This window comes from Mus pahari, chromosome 4 (assembly GCF_900095145.1).
Source record: "Mus pahari chromosome 4, PAHARI_EIJ_v1.1, whole genome shotgun sequence".
Classification (NCBI taxonomy): domain Eukaryota; kingdom Metazoa; phylum Chordata; class Mammalia; order Rodentia; family Muridae; genus Mus; species Mus pahari.
Window position 1 is genome coordinate 71574270 of NC_034593.1, and position 21910 is coordinate 71596179.

The 21910-nt window shown below is 37.4% G+C and overlaps 1 protein-coding gene across 5 annotated transcripts in view; it reads right to left on the bottom strand.

Moving 5' to 3' along the window:
• Positions 1-21910, bottom strand: part of Gria2 (glutamate ionotropic receptor AMPA type subunit 2) — a 114384-nt gene that overhangs the window by 21035 nt on the left and 71439 nt on the right. For all 5 annotated transcript variants that reach the window (XM_021196100.2, XM_021196097.2, XM_021196099.2 and 2 more), the window contains exons 5-11: positions 21451-21504; positions 17678-17839; positions 5732-5899; positions 5345-5449; positions 4434-4544; positions 2745-2951; positions 1901-2271 (exon numbers count right to left, since the gene is read on the bottom strand). In XM_021196100.2, coding sequence (XP_021051759.1) covers positions 1901-2271; positions 2745-2951; positions 4434-4544; positions 5345-5449; positions 5732-5899; positions 17678-17839; positions 21451-21504 — 1178 coding nt within the window. The remainder of the gene's footprint in view (positions 1-1900; positions 2272-2744; positions 2952-4433; positions 4545-5344; positions 5450-5731; positions 5900-17677; positions 17840-21450; positions 21505-21910) is intronic.

Consider the following 21910-nt stretch of genomic DNA (forward strand, 5'->3'; position numbering starts at 1 on the left):
GAAAAATACATTTTATTTTTAATGCTATATACTATATTTACATGTTAATAAAAAAAAATCAATATTAAGGAAAATACCTTAACTAAAAACCTGTGTTTCTTTCTAAGAAATAAGTGTCATTGTATGTGCACTGTAGTGAGCCTTGGCTCAGAAATGAAAGCACAGAAGAAAATATTCTACTTAAGAAGCAAGCTTGATAAAAATGAGAAATTATCTAAGTGTATGCCTTGCACTACAGCCACAAATGCAAAAGATTTTCTAGTTCTTAGCAAACACTAGATATGAAAGCAACTTCAGTGTCAAGTGGAATGTGGGAAGCCTCCAGATCTGGTGTATCTACAGGAACACAGGAAAGTGTCTTCTCCTCCATTATATTCCATATATATATATATATATATATATAGAGAGAGAGAGAGAGAGAGAGAGAGACTTCTACTTATCCAAAAGACAGAGTGCTGGCCAAGCACATTTTAATTAGAACTCTGAGTCAGAGGTCTTACCAAAGCTAAACTATTAATCTAGTATTCTATGGAACAGAATGTTTGCTCTCTGACCCTAAATCTTGTTATTTTTCTCTTCCTCATTTTTGGAAACTTATCTTCATGTATTTAATCTAAACAAGATAACTATGAGAGATGAGAGGCTGACCCTTCCCCATTGTTGTCAGTGGTTAACTGCTTACTTAGGACCATACACTCCTTCATTCATGTCATGGAAATGTAACTAGAACTTTTCTAACTCAGGGAAGCCATAAAGAGAATCCACTGTGAATATGAAGTTGAGATTTTTCTTTTTTTCAAAGATCTACATAGTTTGGTTACTTTTTCTTTATATGTGATTTTTATAATGCATTACCATAATAGCAACTGGCTATAAGAAATAAGCATATAATCATCTCTGCCTCTTCTTAGCCAGTGGAAGATATTAAAACACTTAGAAAGCTTGATGTGCTTATATTCATTATGAAATTAATTGCTTGTAATTTTTCAAGGACACAAAAACTAACATTTCAATGAATTATCATCAAAAACTAAGTTCCTTAACTAGTCAAGATTATTATTGGAATCAAAAGAGGCTATTCCAGCTCAAATTGAACTTCCCCAAGAAACACATAACATCTTGGCTTTAAATGTTAATGATAACATACTAGCAAAAGTGGGATTTATTTATCTGAAGAGATACAGGTAATTATCATTCATGTTGTAACATAAACAATAGCAACTGGTGATTTGTGACAAATACTGATAATTAAGTACTTTAAGCCTGAGATAATTATAACCTGATGTGAATCGAGGTGTGTGAGTATGTACCCTTCAATGTGGTATAGGAATTTTCAGCAAGTTATTCTTTTTCTGTCTGCATTTCTATATACTTGAAAATGTGTGATCAACTTTTTACTCTAGGAGCCTTACATTTAAAACTTTTAATTAACCTCACACACACCATTTCTATGAACTGATGTTAGAGAAATAAAGAGATGACATTTGTGCAAATGAAGTGTTGTCTAACAAGTTGTTGACCCTGTAGGAAAAAGCTAACCATGCCCATTTTCCCATATACAGGTCTGTGGATGAACACACAGATAACTGTAAAATGAGAATATGCAGCAAAAACACGGTACCCCTCCAAGCAGGCATGGAATGATAAGAACCTTCTGCATTTTATAGCCTCTCCATGGTGTATATGATTTCACCAGGGAAACACATGATCAACATTCAAGGAACATTGCTCAGGTATTTCACAGGCTTATGCCGATGGTAAAAATTTGCCCTCTAAGCATCTTAAATTTGCTTGGACAAATGGTCGGCAGCTGCTGACATCTTTATGGTGAATTCATAGACACCATGAATATCCACTTGAGACCTAAAATGCACAAAGTTGAAGCAGGTGAGTGACCAACCTTGGCGAAATATCGCATCCTTGCTGCATAAAGGCACCCAAGGAAAACCAGAGACTATTAAAAATCCCAAATTCATTAGTTGATTCACTACTTTGTGTTTCTCTTCCATCTTCAAATTCCTCAGTGTGCCACTCGTAGGGGCTAAATCTGCTGACCAGGAATAAAACTACACTGACCCCAATGTAGGCAAACACAATGCACATCCAGATCTCATAGGCTAAAGGATCAAGAAAGGAAAACACTCCTGGTTTGGACTTCTGAGGCTTCTTGATCATGATAGAGATTCCAAGGCTCATGAAGGGCTTGGAGAAGTCAATCACCTCTTCTCTCACGAGAGTGATAGTTAATGGAGCAATTGCAATATCAGCTTTCTGTAAAGGAAAAAAAAAAAAAACAGGAAAATAACAGGACCCAGAATTGTGGTTAGAAGAGACAAATGACTAAAACTTGGAATGGAAGGAGATGGAAATTAGAGAACATCACTAATTGTGGTGCTTGGGTTGAAGAGTCAGCAAGAGGGCAATGTATCTAATGACCTTGTTTTATAGATGAATAGTTGACCTATCTGACTTTTCCAAGGTCATTATACATTTAGGTCATTACGCATTTCATGTACTGTTCCCTTGAAGTCTGGGGATAATATGTGTGCTTGAAGACAAGTGAAATGCATGTTTTTGTTAGTCTTCAAGTTTACTTTTTGCTTCTGCCTCAAACTTTAAACAGTTTTTTTTTCCCCTAGAATGTCATGGAATGTCAACAGCCTTAGATGTGGGTATTTTAAAAAGAAAAGTGACAATCTGTCAACAATGATTCAAACTGAATTATTGTAACATTAAAAACTTACCCCATATACAAGTTCTCCAACCATACCATTCCAAATTTTGGTGTCTGCATCCCTGGCCCCATACTTGCCATCCCCAACAATAGTCAGCTTGTACTTGAACCCACAATGTTTGGCAATTTCTGCAGCTAAGTCAACACAGTAGCCCTCATAACGCTCATTCCCTTCAAGCATTTCATGATTTTTCTTCATCATAACATATGGAGATTCCTATAAGGAGAGACAATATGTTCACTGATTATCATACTGAATTATTTACATACTGTTATTATGTCAAAACTTCTAGCTTAATAATTGTTTGTTATAATATACACAAATTAGGCATGTAGATAATATGGTAGATATTGAAAGAAAAATATATAGGCATAGTGCTTCTATAACAAAACTTCTTAAATCTGTACATTATTGGTTATTAAGATGGCTTATATGTAATAATATCAGAGTAAGATACCCAAAAGCCATTAGCATGACTCCTAATCTTATTGTAATGTGTAAGCATCAGAGAGGGAATTTTTTGTTCAACAGCCACTATATTCAACTTTGGGTCTACTTTACCTTTCATCATGGCTAATGAACATGTACCCCAACAACCAGAATTCAGCCAAGTTGTGTATTACTGCTCGTCCAAGCACAATCATCAAGTAGGACTATAAGCTGATATAGTCAATGAGCATTGTCATAGCAACATACTGATTCTATTTCTAAAATCATTGTGTCTCACTTCATCTATGAGATATAATACTCTAGAAGGATCACCCAATTGTAGCCATAGAGACTCTCCTTTTTCAAGCACATGAAAGAGGACACATGACAAAATTATTTGTGAAATCTAATAATGTCCATTTTGGAATGTCATGGAATATAAGTCTAAGTGAGATAGTGGTTCTGATCAACAGCAAGATGTGAGTCTAACTCATGGTCATATGAGAATTTCACATACTCGTAGTGTTTTATCTACATCTCTTATGAATGCATCTACAATTTTGTCTTGTTTTGTCGAATAATGAACTCACAGATTCATAAACTAACTCCTAAGTACAACAGTACACAATCATTTTATCTCAAAATCATGTCTTGTAATAAATTCCACCTTCTTTCCCTCCCTTGCTAAGCATCTTGTCCTCATGATTCATACTTTTCCCTTCTTCACCCACATCCTAGATGTTCCACACTCAAGTGAGCTTTGCCTTCCTCTTTCAGTGTTCAGGTATATAGAACCAGGAATGTAGTCACCACTATGTTCAAAGGAAGGGTATGAAGACAAACATCTGTGCCTTTAGGGGGTCTATCTTCGTTATGAAGGAAGATGGATTGGTTATGAAGGAATCATTACTAGGCCACAATATCAAATGGGAGGGTGGTGATGAGCCAGAGATGGGTGAGATTTGAAAGGAAGTGTGAAAGACAAAATAGACCTTGTTCTGCTGTTCTCCTGTGTTAGCAGCAGGGTACCAATAAGCTGTCAGGTTTCACTTCAGCCTCCAAGAGGACATTCTGAATATTTGAACTTAGCCAATCTGGAATTCTTTCCAGGTAAACATACAGTAAGTGACACACTGACAAATATGCAAAGTAAACATTCTAAAGCTGCCTGGTGTGGTTACTATCCAAAAACATAAATACCAGCTCTCCAACGGGGAAGCTTTAACTATGGAAAACCGGAGTTGACTATGAGTGCATAGAGTCACTTACCAATATTGTGGTGACAACCACAGTTTTGTTTTCAAGCCCAGATGTGTCATTTCCAGAGGGGAGCTCGGTTAGGGTGACAACCATTTTATCCACTTCACTCCAGTACCCAATCTGTAAAAGGTGACAGCTGATAAACATGGAGAAATGAACCACCTTAATGTAATATACTGGATGCTTTTCGAGCCCATGCCTGTATCCAAACTAACACCCTCATTAACCAGAATTCTAAATAACAGCAAAAATTTTACAGTCGTAAACATAATGCAATTAGGATTGAAATTATAAACATCATCTTCTAAAGTGGGTTGAATCTTCATTTTTATTGTTTGTTTATTTGGTTTTGTTTATTCAAGGTAAGAACATGGGATGAATCTATGCTGGTTTGTGTAGAACTCAACATGTATTCAAATTACAATCCTCCTGCCACCAGTTCTGTCGTTCTGAGATTAAAGGCATGAACAAGTACAAATGGCTCACTTTTCACATTCATGGATAAGTTACACTGTGGAGTAATTATGCAAATATATCCTAAACAGTGATATTTTAGCCAGACTATTTTAAGTAAAGATTTTAATTATAAAGTTCAACACATGTTTACATGGCTATTTATTTCTTCCAAGCTCAATCCATCTTTAGGAGTGGCCTTATCTTATACTTAAAGTGTTCCCTTAAAAATTAAAAAAAAAACAAGTATATATTTCTGCTTATAGATACTATTGTAGATTCTACTCCACTGTTGCTTACCAAAAGTGAGTCTATTTGATTCAGAAAATTGATCTCAAACCTAACATTGTTTCTAGAAGTAGTTCACTACTATCTACATGTATGTGCTCTTTGACCCCAGTTGTGAGGACTCCTGATGGAATCTGCTGCTCACAGGTAGACCCCACTTTCCAGCCTTAATGTTTTACCTTCCGGGGTCCATTTGTTTTGAGCTCCATGATGTTAATTGTGTAGTTTATCCGTTTTCCATTCTGGTCAAACTTTATATTTCCAGAGAGACCTTCAACTTGAACCTAATGATGGAATGGAAATAAAACCCAGTTATAATTTTATCAAATCCAAAATACAAACTGTGGAGATTGCTTACACTGACCTAAAATAAATACATAAATAAAAGGTTAGTTTAATGGGTTTCTGTTTAATCTTTAACCTATCTTTGTGTTCTGAGAGAAAATCCAGGGCCTGTGTGTTCAGCAGGAGTAAAAGAAGGGTGGCTTATGTGGTTTGGCAGGAAAAACAAACATCACTTTAACGCCTGTGTGAAGTGGCATCAGCACTCATTCTGTGAAACTGACCTGCTTGAGGGCCCTTTCTATCTCTACGCCTTGCCCCCAAGGCACAGCTGGGTTGGCCAAACAATCTCCTGCATTTCCTCTCCGGGAGATTTCAATCCTCTGCTTCCGAAGGTTGCGGAATGCTTCAGTCATCACTTGGACAGCATCATAGGTCAGGGCCGAAGTATACTAAAAGGAATCGCACAGATAAAGATGGGAGAAAATTCAGAGCTTGGCTACACATAGGCCTTGCTAGCATGCAATCCAAATCATCCAGGCTGTTCTTGACTCAAACGCAACACAGATACCAGGTAAAAAGCTCCAATAAGTGAAACACAGCTCCTCCATCCAGCTGTCTTAGAACCTAAGAAAAGTGTGTAGACAATGAGACTATGCAACATGCTGTGAACACTCAAAATGTCAATTAGTGGCTTAGCAATTTTAACTGAAACTATTACCTTTTTTTTTTTTTTTTTTTTTAGATCAGTTTTCCATTGAACCAGCACTTTATGCCCAGCTGTGATGGTATTTAAACTTTCAAAATGAGAATAAACAAATCTTTGATGTCCAATAAGAGATTCACTAGTTAAAATAGACAGAAAATAGATGAAATTCTGGGCCCTGAATCTGTAATTCAGCCTCAGTGGTAGTCACAATAGAGTGACGACCGAGCAGTCTTAATCTTCTCCAACAATGCTTCTCCCATGGCGAACCAGATCATTTTCTAAGTATCATATAGCTTCCACATGCTTCTATCTCTCGAAACTCTTTCTCACTATGCTGTGTTGTGGTGAACATGTGGGCCCTAGGTAGAAGTTTCCATTTAGGAGAAAAGCCTAAGTCCTCCTGAGTGGAGAGATGAGAGCTGGCCACATTCCTCCAACGGGGACTCTATTCCAGTGCTCTGATCTCACTCTTCTGCTTTGCTTAAACACACTTGTTTCTGGAATCACACAGGCAATACTTCTCAACAGCTCACGTTCTCGTTCTCTTGCTCTCTCTACTGGCCCATCTCTACAAGAAATCCAACTTCTTCTTCTTCTTCTTCTTCTTCTTCTTCTTCTTCTTCTTCTTCTTCTTCTTCTTCTTCTTCTTCTTCTTCTTCTTAATATGACCTACTTTTATTTATTTATTTTCAATTTTTCATTAGATATTTTCTTCATTTACATTTCAAATGCTATCCCAAAAGTTCCCTATACCCTCCCCTGTGCTCCCCTACCCACTCACTCCCACTGCTTGGCCCTGGCATTCCCCCGTATTGGCAAATAAAGTTTGCAAGACCAAGGGGCCTCTCTTCCCAATGATGGCCAACTAGGTCATCTTCTGCTACATATGCAGCTAGAGACATGAGCTCTGGGGGTACTGGTTAGTTCATATTGTTGTTCCACCTATAGGGTTGCAGACCCCTTCAGTTCCTTGGGTACTTTCTCTAGCTCCTCCATTAGGGGCCCTGTGTTTTATCCAATAGATAACTGTGAGCATATACTTCTGTATTTGCCAGGCACTGGCATAGCCTCACTAGAGACAGCTATATCAGGGTCCAGGTGAGGTAGTCTCTGGATGGTCCATCCTTTCGTCTTAGCTCCAAATTTTGTCTCTGCAACTCCTTCCATGGGTATTTTGTTCCATAGTTTAAGGAGGAATGAAGTATCCACACATCCGTCTTCCTTCTTGGTTTTCTTGTGTTTTGCAAATTGTATCTTGGGTATTCTAAGTTTCTGGGCTAATATCCTCTTATCAGTAAGTGCATATCAAGTGACTTCTGATAGTGGACTAATATCCAATGTATACAAAGAACTCAAGAAGCTGGATTCCAGAAATTCAAAAAACCTCATTAAAAATGGGGTACAAATCTAAACAAAGAATTCTCAACTCAGGAATACCGAAGGGCTGAGAAGCACTTGAAAAATGTTCAACATCCTTAATAATCAGGAAAATGCAAATCAAAACAACCCTGAGATTCCACCTCACACCAGTCAGAATGGGTAAGATAAAAAATTCAGGTGACAGCAGATGCTGGCAAGGGTGTGGAGAAAGAGGAACACTCCTCCATTGCTGGTGAGATTGCAAGCTTGTACAACCCCTCTGCAAATCAGTCTGGTGGTTCCTCAGAAAATTGGACATAGTACTACCAGAAGAACCATCAATACCTCTCCTGGGCATATACCCAGAAGATGTTCCAGCTGGTAATAAGGACACATGCTCCACTATGTTCATAGCAGCCTTAGTTATAATAGCCAGAAGCTGAAAAGAACCCAGATGTCCCTCAACCGAGGAATGGATACAGAAAATGTGGTACATTTATACAATGGAGTACTACTCAGCTATCAAAAACAATGAATTTATGAAATTCTTGGGCAAATGGATGGATCTGGAGAATATCATGTGAGTGAGGTAACCCAATCACAAAAGAACTCACTTGATATGCCCTCACTGATAAGTGGATATTAGCCCAGAAATCTAATTTTTTTTTATCTCCTACCATACTTAAAGGAAGAAATAGAAGAAGATTGGGGGTGAAAAGAGATGAAAGGAGGGGAGAGAAAAGGGAAGACAAAGTAGGAAAATGCTTTGGACCAATGTATTCTTCCAGTTACTACCCCACTTTTGATTTCCTCTTTAGGATCATGCTCTAAGAGGACTTCTGCATCTGTCTTGTATGTGTCAATTTTCTTTGCTTTCACAAAGTGCTGTTCTCTTTTTCTTTTCTGCTTTCTTAATGACTTCTTTTTTTTTATTAGATATTTTCTTTATTTAAATTTCAAATGTCATCCCCTTTCCTGGTTTCCCCCTCTGAAAACCCCCTATTCCATTTCCCCCCTCCACCTTCTCACCAACCTACCCACTCCCGCTTCCCTGTCCTGGCATTCCCCTACACTGGGGCATAAAGCCTTCTCAGGACCAAGGGCCTCTCCACCCATTGATGTCCAACAAGGCCCTCCTCTGCTACATATGCAGCTGGAGCCATGGGTCCCTCCGTGTATACTTTTTTGTTGGTGGTTTAGTCCCTGGGAACTCTGGGGGCACTGGTTGGTTCATATTGTTGTTCCTCATATGGGGCTGCAAGCTCCTTCAACTGCTTCGGTCCTTTCTCTAGCTCCTTCATTAGGGACCCTATGCTCAGTCCAATGGTTGGCTGACAGCATCCATCTCTGTATTTGTCAGGAACTGATAAAGCTTCTCAGAAAATAGCTATATCAGGCTCCTGTCAGCAAGCTCTTGTTGGCATCCACAATAGTGTCTGGGTTTGTTGACTGTATATGGGATGGATCCCCAGGTGGGGCACTCTCTGGATGGTCTTTCCTTCAGTCTCTGCTCCATACTTTGCCTCTTAAATGTGGCTCCCTTAGTTCTGCCTTTCCTATACATCCTTCCACCAGCTATGACCCTCTTTATCTTATTTATAGCATTTTCCAGCATCCCATCATTCATTCTTCATTTGTGTGAACATTCTTCATTTGTTTCTCTTAACTATCCATCTCACTAGAATAAATGCTTGAGAGAATGATAGATCTTGTCTGTTACCACTGTATTATTATATACTACAATTGGGTTTGACATATTGAAAAGACCAGAAATGATAAAGGAATAAAGAAGAAAGGAAATAAGGAGGAAAGAAGGAAGGATTATAGCTTTTTAAAATTCTAGTCAAACAGACTAGTATAACCTTTAAACATAGAAGAAAGTGCTAATAGAATGGACTGCAATTGATTCCTTTCTATTGAAGATAATCTTCAAAATGTTTTAAAGCATCTGCATATCATTAAAAAAACTGCATCATATTCCTATTCAAAGCCATGTTGATTTAAAAGATTTGCTGAAGCCAATAAGAAAGGATATAGCAGGTTTTGTCTGCCTCACTATGTGTCTATTTTTATTATCCCACAGTGAAAACATTTTTTTTTCCCTGCAAAACATTCAGTTCATTGCCAACTTAACTCTTAGCACTAATGCCTAGGTCTCAGAATAGGTAATGGAACTTAAATTGAATAAGTTGGGTATTAAGAAAATATTGCAATTTGTATTAAAATTATAATAGCTAAAGGCCAAGATCTTTATTAAGTCAGCTTGCTCTCATTACAGGGAGAGACCCACGAGGCTACCCGCTAAACTGTTTTAGCAGATAATAACACCCTGCAAACTACATTAGAAACAGGATTAGGATGAACTAGAAAGCATTCTGATCGCTGCAGCACATCTGCACTGCAGCTAGGCATGCTCAGTGCTCCCGGGGGGGGGGGGGGGGGGGAGCGGGACACTGTCCCCTCAACCTCACTCAAATGCTCAAACCTAAACACATGTTAAGCTCATTATCTCCTTAAATTAAAACTCACAGTTAGAAGCACAATTCTGTGCTGGGAGACACTCAGCATTCTGTGCCTTTTAGCTTCTGCTCTGTGTTTGTGGTTCATTTATTTTCCTAAACAAGTATGCTCACAATTTTGACTGGCAAGTTAAATATTTCCATTTGATTCCACCACTTGCTAAAGTAGGTATAAATCAGTTTGAAGGGAACACGATGACAGTGTAACTATCTTCCATCTCTAAAAACAACTGCTGTATCTCTGCCTTGATGTTTATATTCTGTGAACTCTCTCAGCCAAGCTGGGAATTTATCCTTCAGTGGGGGGGCCATTTGGCTTAGCTCTCCCCACAGGCACCGCATCATCACACTAGCACAAGAAGTCTGAGAAATCGTTTTCATGGTCCATTTTCCAAATGTATGCTTTATTCCATTTTAAGTGCATCTTTATTGAGACTTATTTTTCAGAGATAAAATGAAATGTGAATTTTAAATGTTTGTCATGTCCAATAATATCATGCAAATCACTCAATAATGCAATAGTGTAATCACTGATAATACAAGATGACCATTTCTAACACCAGAGAAGGCAATAGAGAGGAAAATGTTTGGGTTTATCTCATCTTGTGCATATGAGTGTAAAAAGGATGCTATGACTACAGTACAAGATTTTGTTGATTAGCACTTGAGGCCATGTTTTCTGACACACAGCTAAGTCTTGAAAACATAGAAAATGATATTTAAAACAAAAATGCAAGCCATTAGCCACTACTAAAATTGTTTAAGTCCTATATTTGGAAGCACAGAGCTTGCATGTTAGATAGAAGTCTTGCACTCCTCTGCTATCTTAGATGGCTACCAAAGAAGCTGCTATGTGATGCTTCTTAAAGAAACATAAACAGTAGCTGTTGGGTGTGAGCAGGTACTGACCAGCATGGTGAAGGAAGGGAGTCCTCGTCCACTTAGATCTCTCTATGGCGTTTGTGGTTAGAAAACATGCAAAGGTACAAATAGTTTTATTGTGACCTGGAAATTACAAAACATCTGAAGCCACGAATCATTTTATTCTGATTTTATAGGTGAAGACTCCAGATCACGAATTTGTCTTTTACACAAGGCCCCAGAAGTCTGCTATAAGGGAAGAATTTGAAGCCAGCTCTCCGCCATTTTAGAGATAATGACATGGCTCTCTGGTTTGCCCTAGGCCAGCTGTTCTCAACCCGTGGGTTCCACCTGACCATTGGGAGAGAGAGATTTACATTAATGATCTGTAGCAGTAGTAAAATTAGAGTTATGAAACAGCAACAAAAATAATTTTATGGTCACAGTGTTACTACAAGATGAGGAACGAGATCAAAGCAGGACAACGTTAGGTAGGTTGAGAACCACAGGCCTAGACTGTCACTACGTAAAACAGAGAATCTTGACTCCTAAGAAACCATACCATGACAGTCGCCATTTCATTGTAAGTAGATGAATAGAAAATAGAGAGTTGACAAATAGTAAAATAGGCTAAATGTGTAAGTTATTGGCCAGCAATTCATTCTGATTACTATCAATCTTGCTGTAAAGCAAAGGTATTTTTCACTTGCTTTGAAAAAAATCACACTCTCTTTTCATAAAAACAGAATTCTGTGGTAGTCATTTCAGAAAAACAGGTCACTCACACGGTAAAGAGTATAGCCTAAGACATCTGAATGATAATTCCCACCTGCTTAGCACTGTCAGACATGTAAAACATTCCTTAACAATACCTTGCTTTCTGTAAAAATAATGTTTCCCATGACATACTTCAGGATGAAAGTTTCACTGCTTGGTAAAAATTTTCATACACATATCTAAGAGAGCACCCGTTATTTAGTAAAACTAAGCGTACCTTTTCAGAATCTAATACAATCTAATATTCTGATTCTTTGCTTCCCAAAGATAATTATCAACAGGATCAAAGCAATGGGTGCTATGAAAGTGAAGGACATTTATAAGAAAGATTTAGCAAGTCTTTTATTTTAATTCCTCACAATGTCTGTGAACCAAATAGAGACTCGTGGAAAGAGAACAGCGGGAGCCTGAAATTATTCACTTATCTTAATTTAAAATTCACGGACTGTCCACCCTCTCGAAGAGCTGTCTGTGATAAGGTCATCTTTAATTTACTGTAAAACATCTTGAACATGTGCCCTTTGGAGCTGCACTGCGTACAGGCATGAAACTGTCACGAAACTCCACCTCTTTGGCAATCACACCAGCCAGGGAGGCACAGTTCCCAAGAGGGACATGGGAGCTCAGTGGAAAGAAACTAGAATTAGCATCTATTTTTATGTTTCCCTGAATAACAAAAATAATCTCAATAAATATGACAAAAAGAAGGGCTGTTATTTTCAAAGGAGTACACACACACACACACACACACACACACACGCTTAAAATAATCAAGATTGTCTGTTGATTTCGATACAAAATCTTACTTAAGGAGCAAGCCTCTTGATTCAGACACTTGAAATTACATACTTAGAGATCCAAGCCTGTACCTAAAGCTAATTAGACAAACAAAAATAGATAGACCAAGAAGCTCAGTTTAAAGCACTGTCTGGGTTGAGTCAGCCACAGTAAGGACTGGTTCGGAGTCTCATTTCATGGTTGACTCAATCACTCTTTTCTGTGCCCAGTTTCTTGCGGTTAACAACTGATGAGGAAACAGACTGTCTACAGCAGAGTGTCTGAACCTGTGAGTCGCAACCCTGCTGGGGGGTCACATATCAGAGATCCTCCATATCAAATATTTACATTTTGATTCTTCACAGTAACAAAACTACATTTATGAAGTAGCAATGACATGATTTTTATGATTAGGGCTCACTACAACATGAGGAACTGTATTAAAGGATCATAGCACTAGGAAGGTTGAGAACCACTGTGCTAAAGTGATTCTGGCTTAAATTGCTACACTTGGTGATCAAAGATGTCTATCCACCAGTCCCTGGGATCTTTGCATAATGAAGAGACCATGGGTGAGAGCAGAGAGTCAGCAAACATTGGAAATATCAATGTAGCCTTTACTAAAGACTGAAACTGACCTTTTATATAATTGTCACAGCAGAAATTTCAAAGATATCTTTCTGTCTTACAAGTGCTCTTACGAGGAAGAAATGAGTAAATGCAGTGGAGCACAGATGTCCTTTGTTACAATTATAAACAGGAATAATTCATTTAAATAGCACAAAATTTGCAAGCACTTTTCAGGATATATTATCTTAGCAACATCAGTTTTGTAATTATATGGAATTAATTTATATATGTCTTTTTAACTACAAAGTACAAAAACTTAAATGCGCCAAACTTTTAGGTGTGATGAGTAAGTTGCATTAACATTTGCAGTAGTAAATGCTGATTCTTAGCTGTGTTTGTGGTCAGTTTAAATACGCAAAAGGCAGAATTCGTTCTATTAGGCCACCAGGGTACTATTTAATGCATTATGCTAATTACCAGACTGAAAAAAAGATTATACTATTTTCAGAAGGTCCAATAATACTCTTAGGGCAGCAATTAAGAGTTTGAGAATGTGTTAAGTTGATTCCTGAGTAAAATGAGGTTCTGGCAGGAAAGGCATTATTTAAAATGCCATTCAGACGTGAGTCCCTGGTAGTAGTTGAACTCCTTACTGCCATCAGATTAAAAAAGAGTGGAGCAACAGTTACCATATGAAAAGGAAGCATAGACAGCCATATCTTGCAAGACGTAGACTCTGAAAACATAAAATCTCTCTCAATATGGAAATAGTTATTATTTTTATATACTTGTAAGTCTACTTATACTCTCTATCTCCTCTTGAAATCTTCAAGAGAGGTAAATGATCCATTTCCATTGTCCCTTGTGAAACAAAGCCAGGCTAGATTACAAACAGCCTCCTTACACTACAAGTCTATCCTGTGAGCCTCTCCCGTGCTCACTATATAATTAAGAACTTCTATCTAAAAGCAAACACATGCTTCTCAGGGTCTTGCTTTTTTGTATCTACATATATCTCTTAACTGTAAATTAGATACAAATAGTTGAAACATCTGAAGTTATTTCGTTTACAAATAAAATAAGAAACAATGCTAATGTGAAAAGTCCATTTGTTTATACCCATCTGTAGGCATGATTTTGGCTCCACCCTGGGCTGCCTGAACAATTTTAAGATACCTTTCTTCCTTGTGATTCTTGCAACAACTTGTCACCAGGGAGTCCAGTGCCATCTTGTGCTGACTGATCAGCACCCACCTCCTGAATGTTACAGCCTTTCATCATGCTGGGCATGGAACTCAGAGCTTCATATCTGTCAGGTCAGCACGGCCTGACTCTGCACAAGTCCTTACATACTTCTATTCAGTTCTCAGACTGATATGAGATTTCTGTTTTCCTGGACTAGGAAACTTTTATATAGTTTTTCCTCTACTTATAGCCTCTGATCCCCTGCTCTATGGAACTTACTCACTTTCAGGTTTCAAACACCTTTGCTTCTTCCATGAATCCTTTCTAACCCATAACCTACCCAGCATGATTATTATGTGTAATGCCTCCCTCTACTTGTATATGCAGGAAGTTTATTTGGAGACACTATTTTTCCATCTTTATTTTACGTCCTTGTGATGGATTAGCTACCAACATTACTTTTACTTAAAAGCAAATGTCTAAAACTAACAGCATCAAAAATAATTTAATTGCAAATAAATGACAGCAGAGGTCAAGAATAACTTCTAAAGGAAAAGAAGACTCCTTGAAGTGGAGGCACTCAATGTCACCTCTGTTGAATGGAGTAAAAACTATTGTTTAGAGAGCTGACCTCTGGCTTCAATGGGAAGATGCCATTTGATCAAGCTTGAAGAAATATAACTAGTTTACTTGTGAAGAGAAATAAAAGAAAAGAATGTTTTAGAAAAGGAAATAGCTAATATAGAGATACTAAGTTGGAAAAATGTCAGAGTGTGTAAGGAGTAAAAGGGAAAAATACGGTTACAGAAAACTTGGTGAGGGGACATTATCAAGAATTGAGGTCACATGGGAATGGGAGAACATGAGCAATGCCTGTATCAAGAAGATAACTTTAATGTTCATGCCAAGTGTAAGGGGATCCTGGGGCTTTTGGAGGAGAATAATGACATGCTATAACTGTATTTTAAAGGAAGTACAGAAATAGAAGGGACAGGAAACAGAGGAAGCCAGAGAATAATTTCTCAAGAAAGCCCCATGAGCAGACAGAGAATGGGTGGTGGGTGGGTTTAGGTTTGTTGTAGAGGACAAGACAAAGCAAGCTGAGAAGTGAGACAAGGTTAGATTTGCTGCAGGGTGGATGTGAGCTTCGAGAGGAAGGACGGTGTTAATATTTTCAAATGTCTGGTCTAAACTGCACATAAGGTCAGAGTTGTCGTCATATTTTACAGGAAAGGCGGTGTAAAGAGGAATTTGCAGAAGCTGAAGAGGACAAAAAATATCAATGGGAAAATCAAAAGCTTCTGAGAGATAATAAAGATGTCAACAGGACCATTTCTGCCATTGCTACAAAGCGATGATTGGTTTCTGATGTAAAAGCCAGACCTCTTACGAGTCCTGCCTGTCTTTTTACAAGTTCCAAATGATTTTGTCCAACAGTAAAAGATTGGAGGTTTTCTACTTGTCATGCTGGAGCATGACATTGAGTCTCCATGTGACTCTCCTTCCCAAGTCCCCTTCCGTACATTTCTTTCAGTTCTAACTTCATGTAAAACCTATTCTGTCACCCCTACAGAAAGCCTTCCTTAACCCCCTTCCCACATTTTGTGCTAATCATCTTCAGGGAGTTGGTTCATTTGCCACACTTTATTATATTTGCTCATCACCATATTTGTGTTTTCTTTTATACTGAGCATTCTCAAGAGCAAAATTCATATATTTTTCATTTCTTTTGCATGATTCATTTCCTGGCCCTCTAGTATAAGAGCAATATGTTTCTACATTAGAATGAAACTCCTTTCCAGTGATGAATTTCCCCCCAAAGCTTTCAGTGATCTGTATGAAGCCTCTGGGGTAAAATAGAGGAATTACAACATGTTCTACTTGGAATAGGCCTTCACAACTGGCTGAAGCTCCCTGGATTTTGGAAAAGGATTGAAGACACAATGAGCCTTTATTAGGATCTATGGTTTTCATGCTGTGCTAAAAAACTACTAAATGGCATTTAGTCTTCACAACAGCTGGGAAATAGCAGCCATGATTATGCTGTATGAATGAGAACACTGATCTGGGTCAAATGCAGATTTCAAACCTATTTTAAATTAATAAACCTTCCTTCTTTGCAGTATCCCACTAGGATGTACCATCATGAACTTGCTGAAAATTAGGTAAAGCAGACAAAAGGAAGACATCGTAAGCAGAAATGGAGCAAAGAAAAGGGTACATTGTGTGAGCTCAACAGATTAAATTCTGGGACTAAGTTTCAGCAAAAATTTCACAGAATTCATTTCTAGATTCCTCTCTCCTCATCGATCTTGATATGTGAACATGTGAAAGCAAATCATCATGTGGATTGCAGGAGACAAAAATAAATTCATTTTTCTTCTAGGTGTCTCACAGTGGCAGCATGGGGATGCAACAATGAGTATTGAAGTCTTTGAAGAACAGTTAAGGATGTGAGAAGAATGCGCTCTCCATTACATATTTTACATTGAAAGCATCAGAGGCTCGAAATTTAAGGAAGGGATCGATGAGCACTTAAACTTCCATTAAGCCAGATGGAGACATGCCCTATGACACCAAGTGTCCAATGTCATTCTCAGAAACTATGTTGCATGGCAGTATTTCACAGGATTTCACAATAGATAGCATGAGTGCTAAATTCAAGGTCACTAAAAAAGAAGTCACTTACCTTTTAGAAAATAATAACACAAAGTATTTTTTAAACATATTACAAAGTAGTTTTCTGAAACTGAAAATTAAAAATCTCAAAAATTAAGAGTCTATTTATGTACCCTAAAAATAGAACCTCAAATTTTCTATAATATGTCTAGGAATATATTTTCCTAGATGTTTCTATAGTACTGATATATATTTCTGATGTTTCTAGGTTACTCATTATCAATCATTTTATACATACAATACACAACCAAACCATATGCTTATTATCTAAACTATACACAAGTGAGTTGATTGAAGGTTGAAAAAGTTCATATCTACTGTTCTTTACTTTATTTATAGTCAAAATACTGTAAATGAGAGCCAGAACCTTTTGTTCCATGGGTCTTAAGTTTTGTAATGCCTCCTTAGACAAGGCTTCCCAGGACATATAATTTATGTTTTTGTCTGCCATACGTGTCATGACTTACTGTTCCTTCCCATGGTATGGTCTTTTGTCTGTCTATTCTTACAGTACTGTCAGTGATACTGTATGTACAGTCTATACAGTGATTTGCAACCAAAGTTCATACTTGATTATCCACACAATATAAAATTTCCACTGGATAAATAAATGAATGAAGACATTGTGGAGATTTAGGCACAGAAGAACACTACAGTAAAACACCATTTTTCTTATCTACAAAAGCAAAATGTGAGGAATGTGCTCATCAGTCTGCTTGCCCGCCATCTCTTGTGCTGCACTTCTCCCTCCAGGATTTTCTAATCACCTTCCTTCCCTTAATGCAAATGCAAACCTTAATCGTCGCTGTGTGTGCTCCAGGATATTCTTTCTCCTCTAGTGTAGACCATCTTTCTATAAATTTAGACACCAGGGAGTCGTCGTAGTCTACAATCTGAAATCCAGAGACATTTGCTCCTCCAAACTGAATTTTCAGCAGATCTCCATCAGTAAATCCCTAGGCATAAAACAGATTTGTGTTATCCCTGTGGGTTGTAACCTTTCCTGTACCTCTCCCCATGTTATGTCTTGGCCGGCTAAACACACACAGGAAAGATAAAATGCCTTTGAAAAGATTTCATGTATTTAACAGTGAGTACTTGTCAGCACACCTCATATAAAATAGAAATCATGGCAGGTCCATAATCAATATGTTTACTGACTGGCCATCTCATGGAGAGCTCACAGGAGTATTTACATAGAAGTTTTCTCTCATACTGAGTCAGCTTCCATGGGTCAGGTAAGGACTGGATTTCGTTCATTGAATTTATCATGGAGCACAGCTGTGTACTTACATATGGAAATCATTGATCAAACTATTCTCAGTTAAACTTATCAGTCACTCACTGGATAAAATATTTTTAAAATGAAAAGGGAAAATCAAACAACCAATTGTTGTTCTTAATTGTTTTACAGAAATACAATTTTATATTAAATGAGAAACAAATTAAAATGGCAATTTAATTTTATTAGCCAGTTGGGTGATTATGGGCATATATTCTACTTTTAAAAAGGACCCAAGTTCCCTTCCAGTATCCACAATGGGCAGGTAAAGACTTCGATGTCATCTTCTCACAAATACAGGCTTTGCACTCATGTACACACATATAATGAATTTTTTAATTTAAAATTAATCATTTTAATTTAAAATTTAAATTTTCAATTTAAAATTTCATTCAGTTGCTCTTGAATGAAAGAATCAATTCAAAGTACCATGTGACATTTTCATAAATCAAAATATTATTTTGTGATTAAATTTTAAATGAATTTAGCCAAGGATAGAAATAGAAATCAAATTTCAATATGGCAATTATTAATATATTCACATTTTAAACATTTTCATTCTATCATACATAATGATTAGATATAATCTGAATTAAGCATCAATCTTTCATTTGTAGTTAATATTTAAAACAAGAATTATTACATTTTTTACCTTGGCAAAGAAAGCTTCTTGTTAGCCCACATTTTTTTTTAATTATTTTATTAGATATTTTCTTCATTTACATTTCAAATGCTATCCCGAATGTCCCCTATACCCTCCCCCNGCCCTGCTCCCCTACCCACTCACTCCCACTTCTTGGCCCTGGCGTTCCCCGTATGGGGCATATAAAGTTTGCAAGACCAAGGGGCCTCTCTTCCCAATGATGGCCAACTAGGCCATCTTCTGCTATATATGCAGCTAGAGACATGAGCTCTGGGGTTACTGGTTAGTTCATATTGTTGTTCCACCTACAGGGTTGCAGACCCCTTCAGCTCTTTGGGTAATTTCTCTAGCTCCTCCATTGGGGGCCCTGTGTTCTATCCTATAGATATCTGTGGTCATCCACTTGTATTTGCCAGGCACTGGCATAGCCTCACAAGAGATAGCTATATCAGGGTCCTTTCAGCAAAATCTTGCTGGCATATTCAATAGTGTCTGCGTTTGGTGGCTGATTATGGGATGGACCCCTAGGTGGGGCAGTCTCTGGATGGTCCATCCTTTTGTCTTAGTTAGCCCACAGTTTTGTTTCTCAGTTTGCTTTAGCATTGCTAAACAGATTCTGCATCTCTAATGTGCAAGTGCAGCGCATCCAGGTGCTTAGCTGTAAGCCTCCAAGGTGGGAGGAGTAATCATTGGCCCCTTTTAGTTAGCTTTGGCTCTTCATTATGTGCTTTGTTAAAACCTCCAGTCTTCTGTGCACATGTGTATATGTGTGGTTACACTCTGGGAATAGCATGATGGGAAACTAAAGGCAGGGCTCAGAATTCTGCATGAAGGATCCCACTGATGTGTCTAGGTGTCCAGGAACCCATTTGATATCATGAAGGGTCTAAATTCTCAGACATTCCAGTAGAGTCAGAACTCCTTCACAACTACCAGAAGTTTGTGAGTAGCAGAAATCAGGCATTCAGGAAAGAGAAAATAGACCCTAAGTCAGCATCTGAAATAATTTAGGTAGATTTCTAAATAGAATCATGACCAAAGCATGGACTTGCTCATGAGGACAACAGTGCTTTCCTTTTTCGTGGCATTACATAGCAACTCTCAAATTGATGAGACACCTTCTGTCATTATTTCTCAATGTTCCAATATAATCTTCTCCATCTGGACATTGTTAAAGATCGCAGCTTTCACTGTGGCACTGTGATCTTCTATCAAATGGCACAATTCACACAGGGACTGAGTGTACAGGCTGTTTCAGGCTTGGAACCGAGCTGGGAAAAACTCATTGCAGAGCCTCATCTCCGGTTAACCCTTGTGTCTACACAGAGTCTTTCCTAATCTCCTAGGTACACACTAAGTGAAAAGGCCCAGAGGATTGTTATAAGAGCTTGTAGCCATGTCACTCAGGACACTCACTGACACTAACCTGTGTGTTCTCAGTGAAAACACTATTTATTGAAGTGCTTGTTCTGTTTTTACATTTTTCTGTCATACTAAAGATGTTTTCTGAGAGATAAACTGATACACTGTAAGCCATAAAAAGAAGCCTGCATCTGAATAAACACAAAGCTTGCGTGAAGTCCCATAACACAATCGAGAATAAACATTCATTTGCTGTCTCTTTTCCTGGTCTTACCACATTTTTATTAAGTTGTGTGGAGAAAATTTCCAACAAAGAGGGTCATAGTTATTCAAAGACCATGAGGAAAGCCAAAGCCTGTTTGACTCCCACTTTAAAGCCCATTTTGGAAATAAAAATAAATGTTTAACAATCTAAATTGATTGGCTATAATTGTAAAAGAAAAAAAAAAGCCAAAGAAATATAATTAACCAATCTGCTTTTACAATATGTACTGAATGGACAAGAATATTGATAAGAACATGATCAACATCTCAGTTTTCATTTCATTGTGTTACGTGTATACTATGTAGAAAATCAGAAATAAAATATTTTCAAAACATTACTAATTCATTGCTATAATAATTGATAATTTTGACATAAAGTTTCATGTTTGTAGATTTAATTTCTTCATAAATGTGCATCAGTTTCATATATTATTTATATTAAAAACTCAAATATGCATGCAATAAGTTTATAGAACACAGTGACATAAAAATAGATAACTAAAGAGTTAAATTTCATATTTTTGAAAAATTAACAAGAAAATTTTTGAGTAAATATGGTTATGAAGATCTTTCTATCACATGTAATAACTGGAACTAATTTAAAGAGATGTAGATTGGGAAATAAACCTAAAGCAATCAAATAAAACATCTCCTTTCTCACTGATAAAATATGATCAGATTATATATTTTTTAAAATATTCCTTATGAATGATAATTATTCCAAGTAAATATTTTCAAAAAAAATATAAAAGATTAGGTAGAGGGGCTGGGAGGGTGGTCCTGTATTTAAGCGTACCAGGATTAAGGTCCCAGCACCCATATGACAGGATGGCTCCAGATAGGTAATTCCAGTTCTAGTGGACCCTAGGCCCTCATCTACAATCTACAATCATAGGTACTCTATGCAGATAGTGCACAAATATTCACGCAGACCAAATACCCATTCACATGAAATATCAATAAATATATCATAACAAAAATTAGTAGATAAAAATAACATCAATTAATTGACCTACCAGATTTGCAATGATATAATGGTACCCTTTAACATGCTTTCCAATGGTAATAACCTAGCAAGGATAAAACACAAACATTTAATACATGTGAGGAAAAACATTGCAAAATTTATGCTATAATGATCAATTAGCAAAAGATGAAAATTTAAGTTTTATATTCCACAAGTCATTTTCAATAAAACATTTGTATCAAATTCAGAGAATATTTCTCAGGAAAATATATTGATTCACTTTAGTGATTAATAATGTTATCTATTAAGAAGTGCCAGGCGGTAGCAAGATTCTGCTGAAGGGACCCTGATATAGCAGCCTCTTGTGAGGCTATGCCAGTGCCTGGCAAACACAGAAGTGGATGCTCACAGTGGATGGAACACAGGGCCCCCAATAGAGGAGCTGGAGAATGTACCCAAGGAGCTGAAGGGGGCTGCAACCCTGTAGGTGGAACAACAATATTAACTGA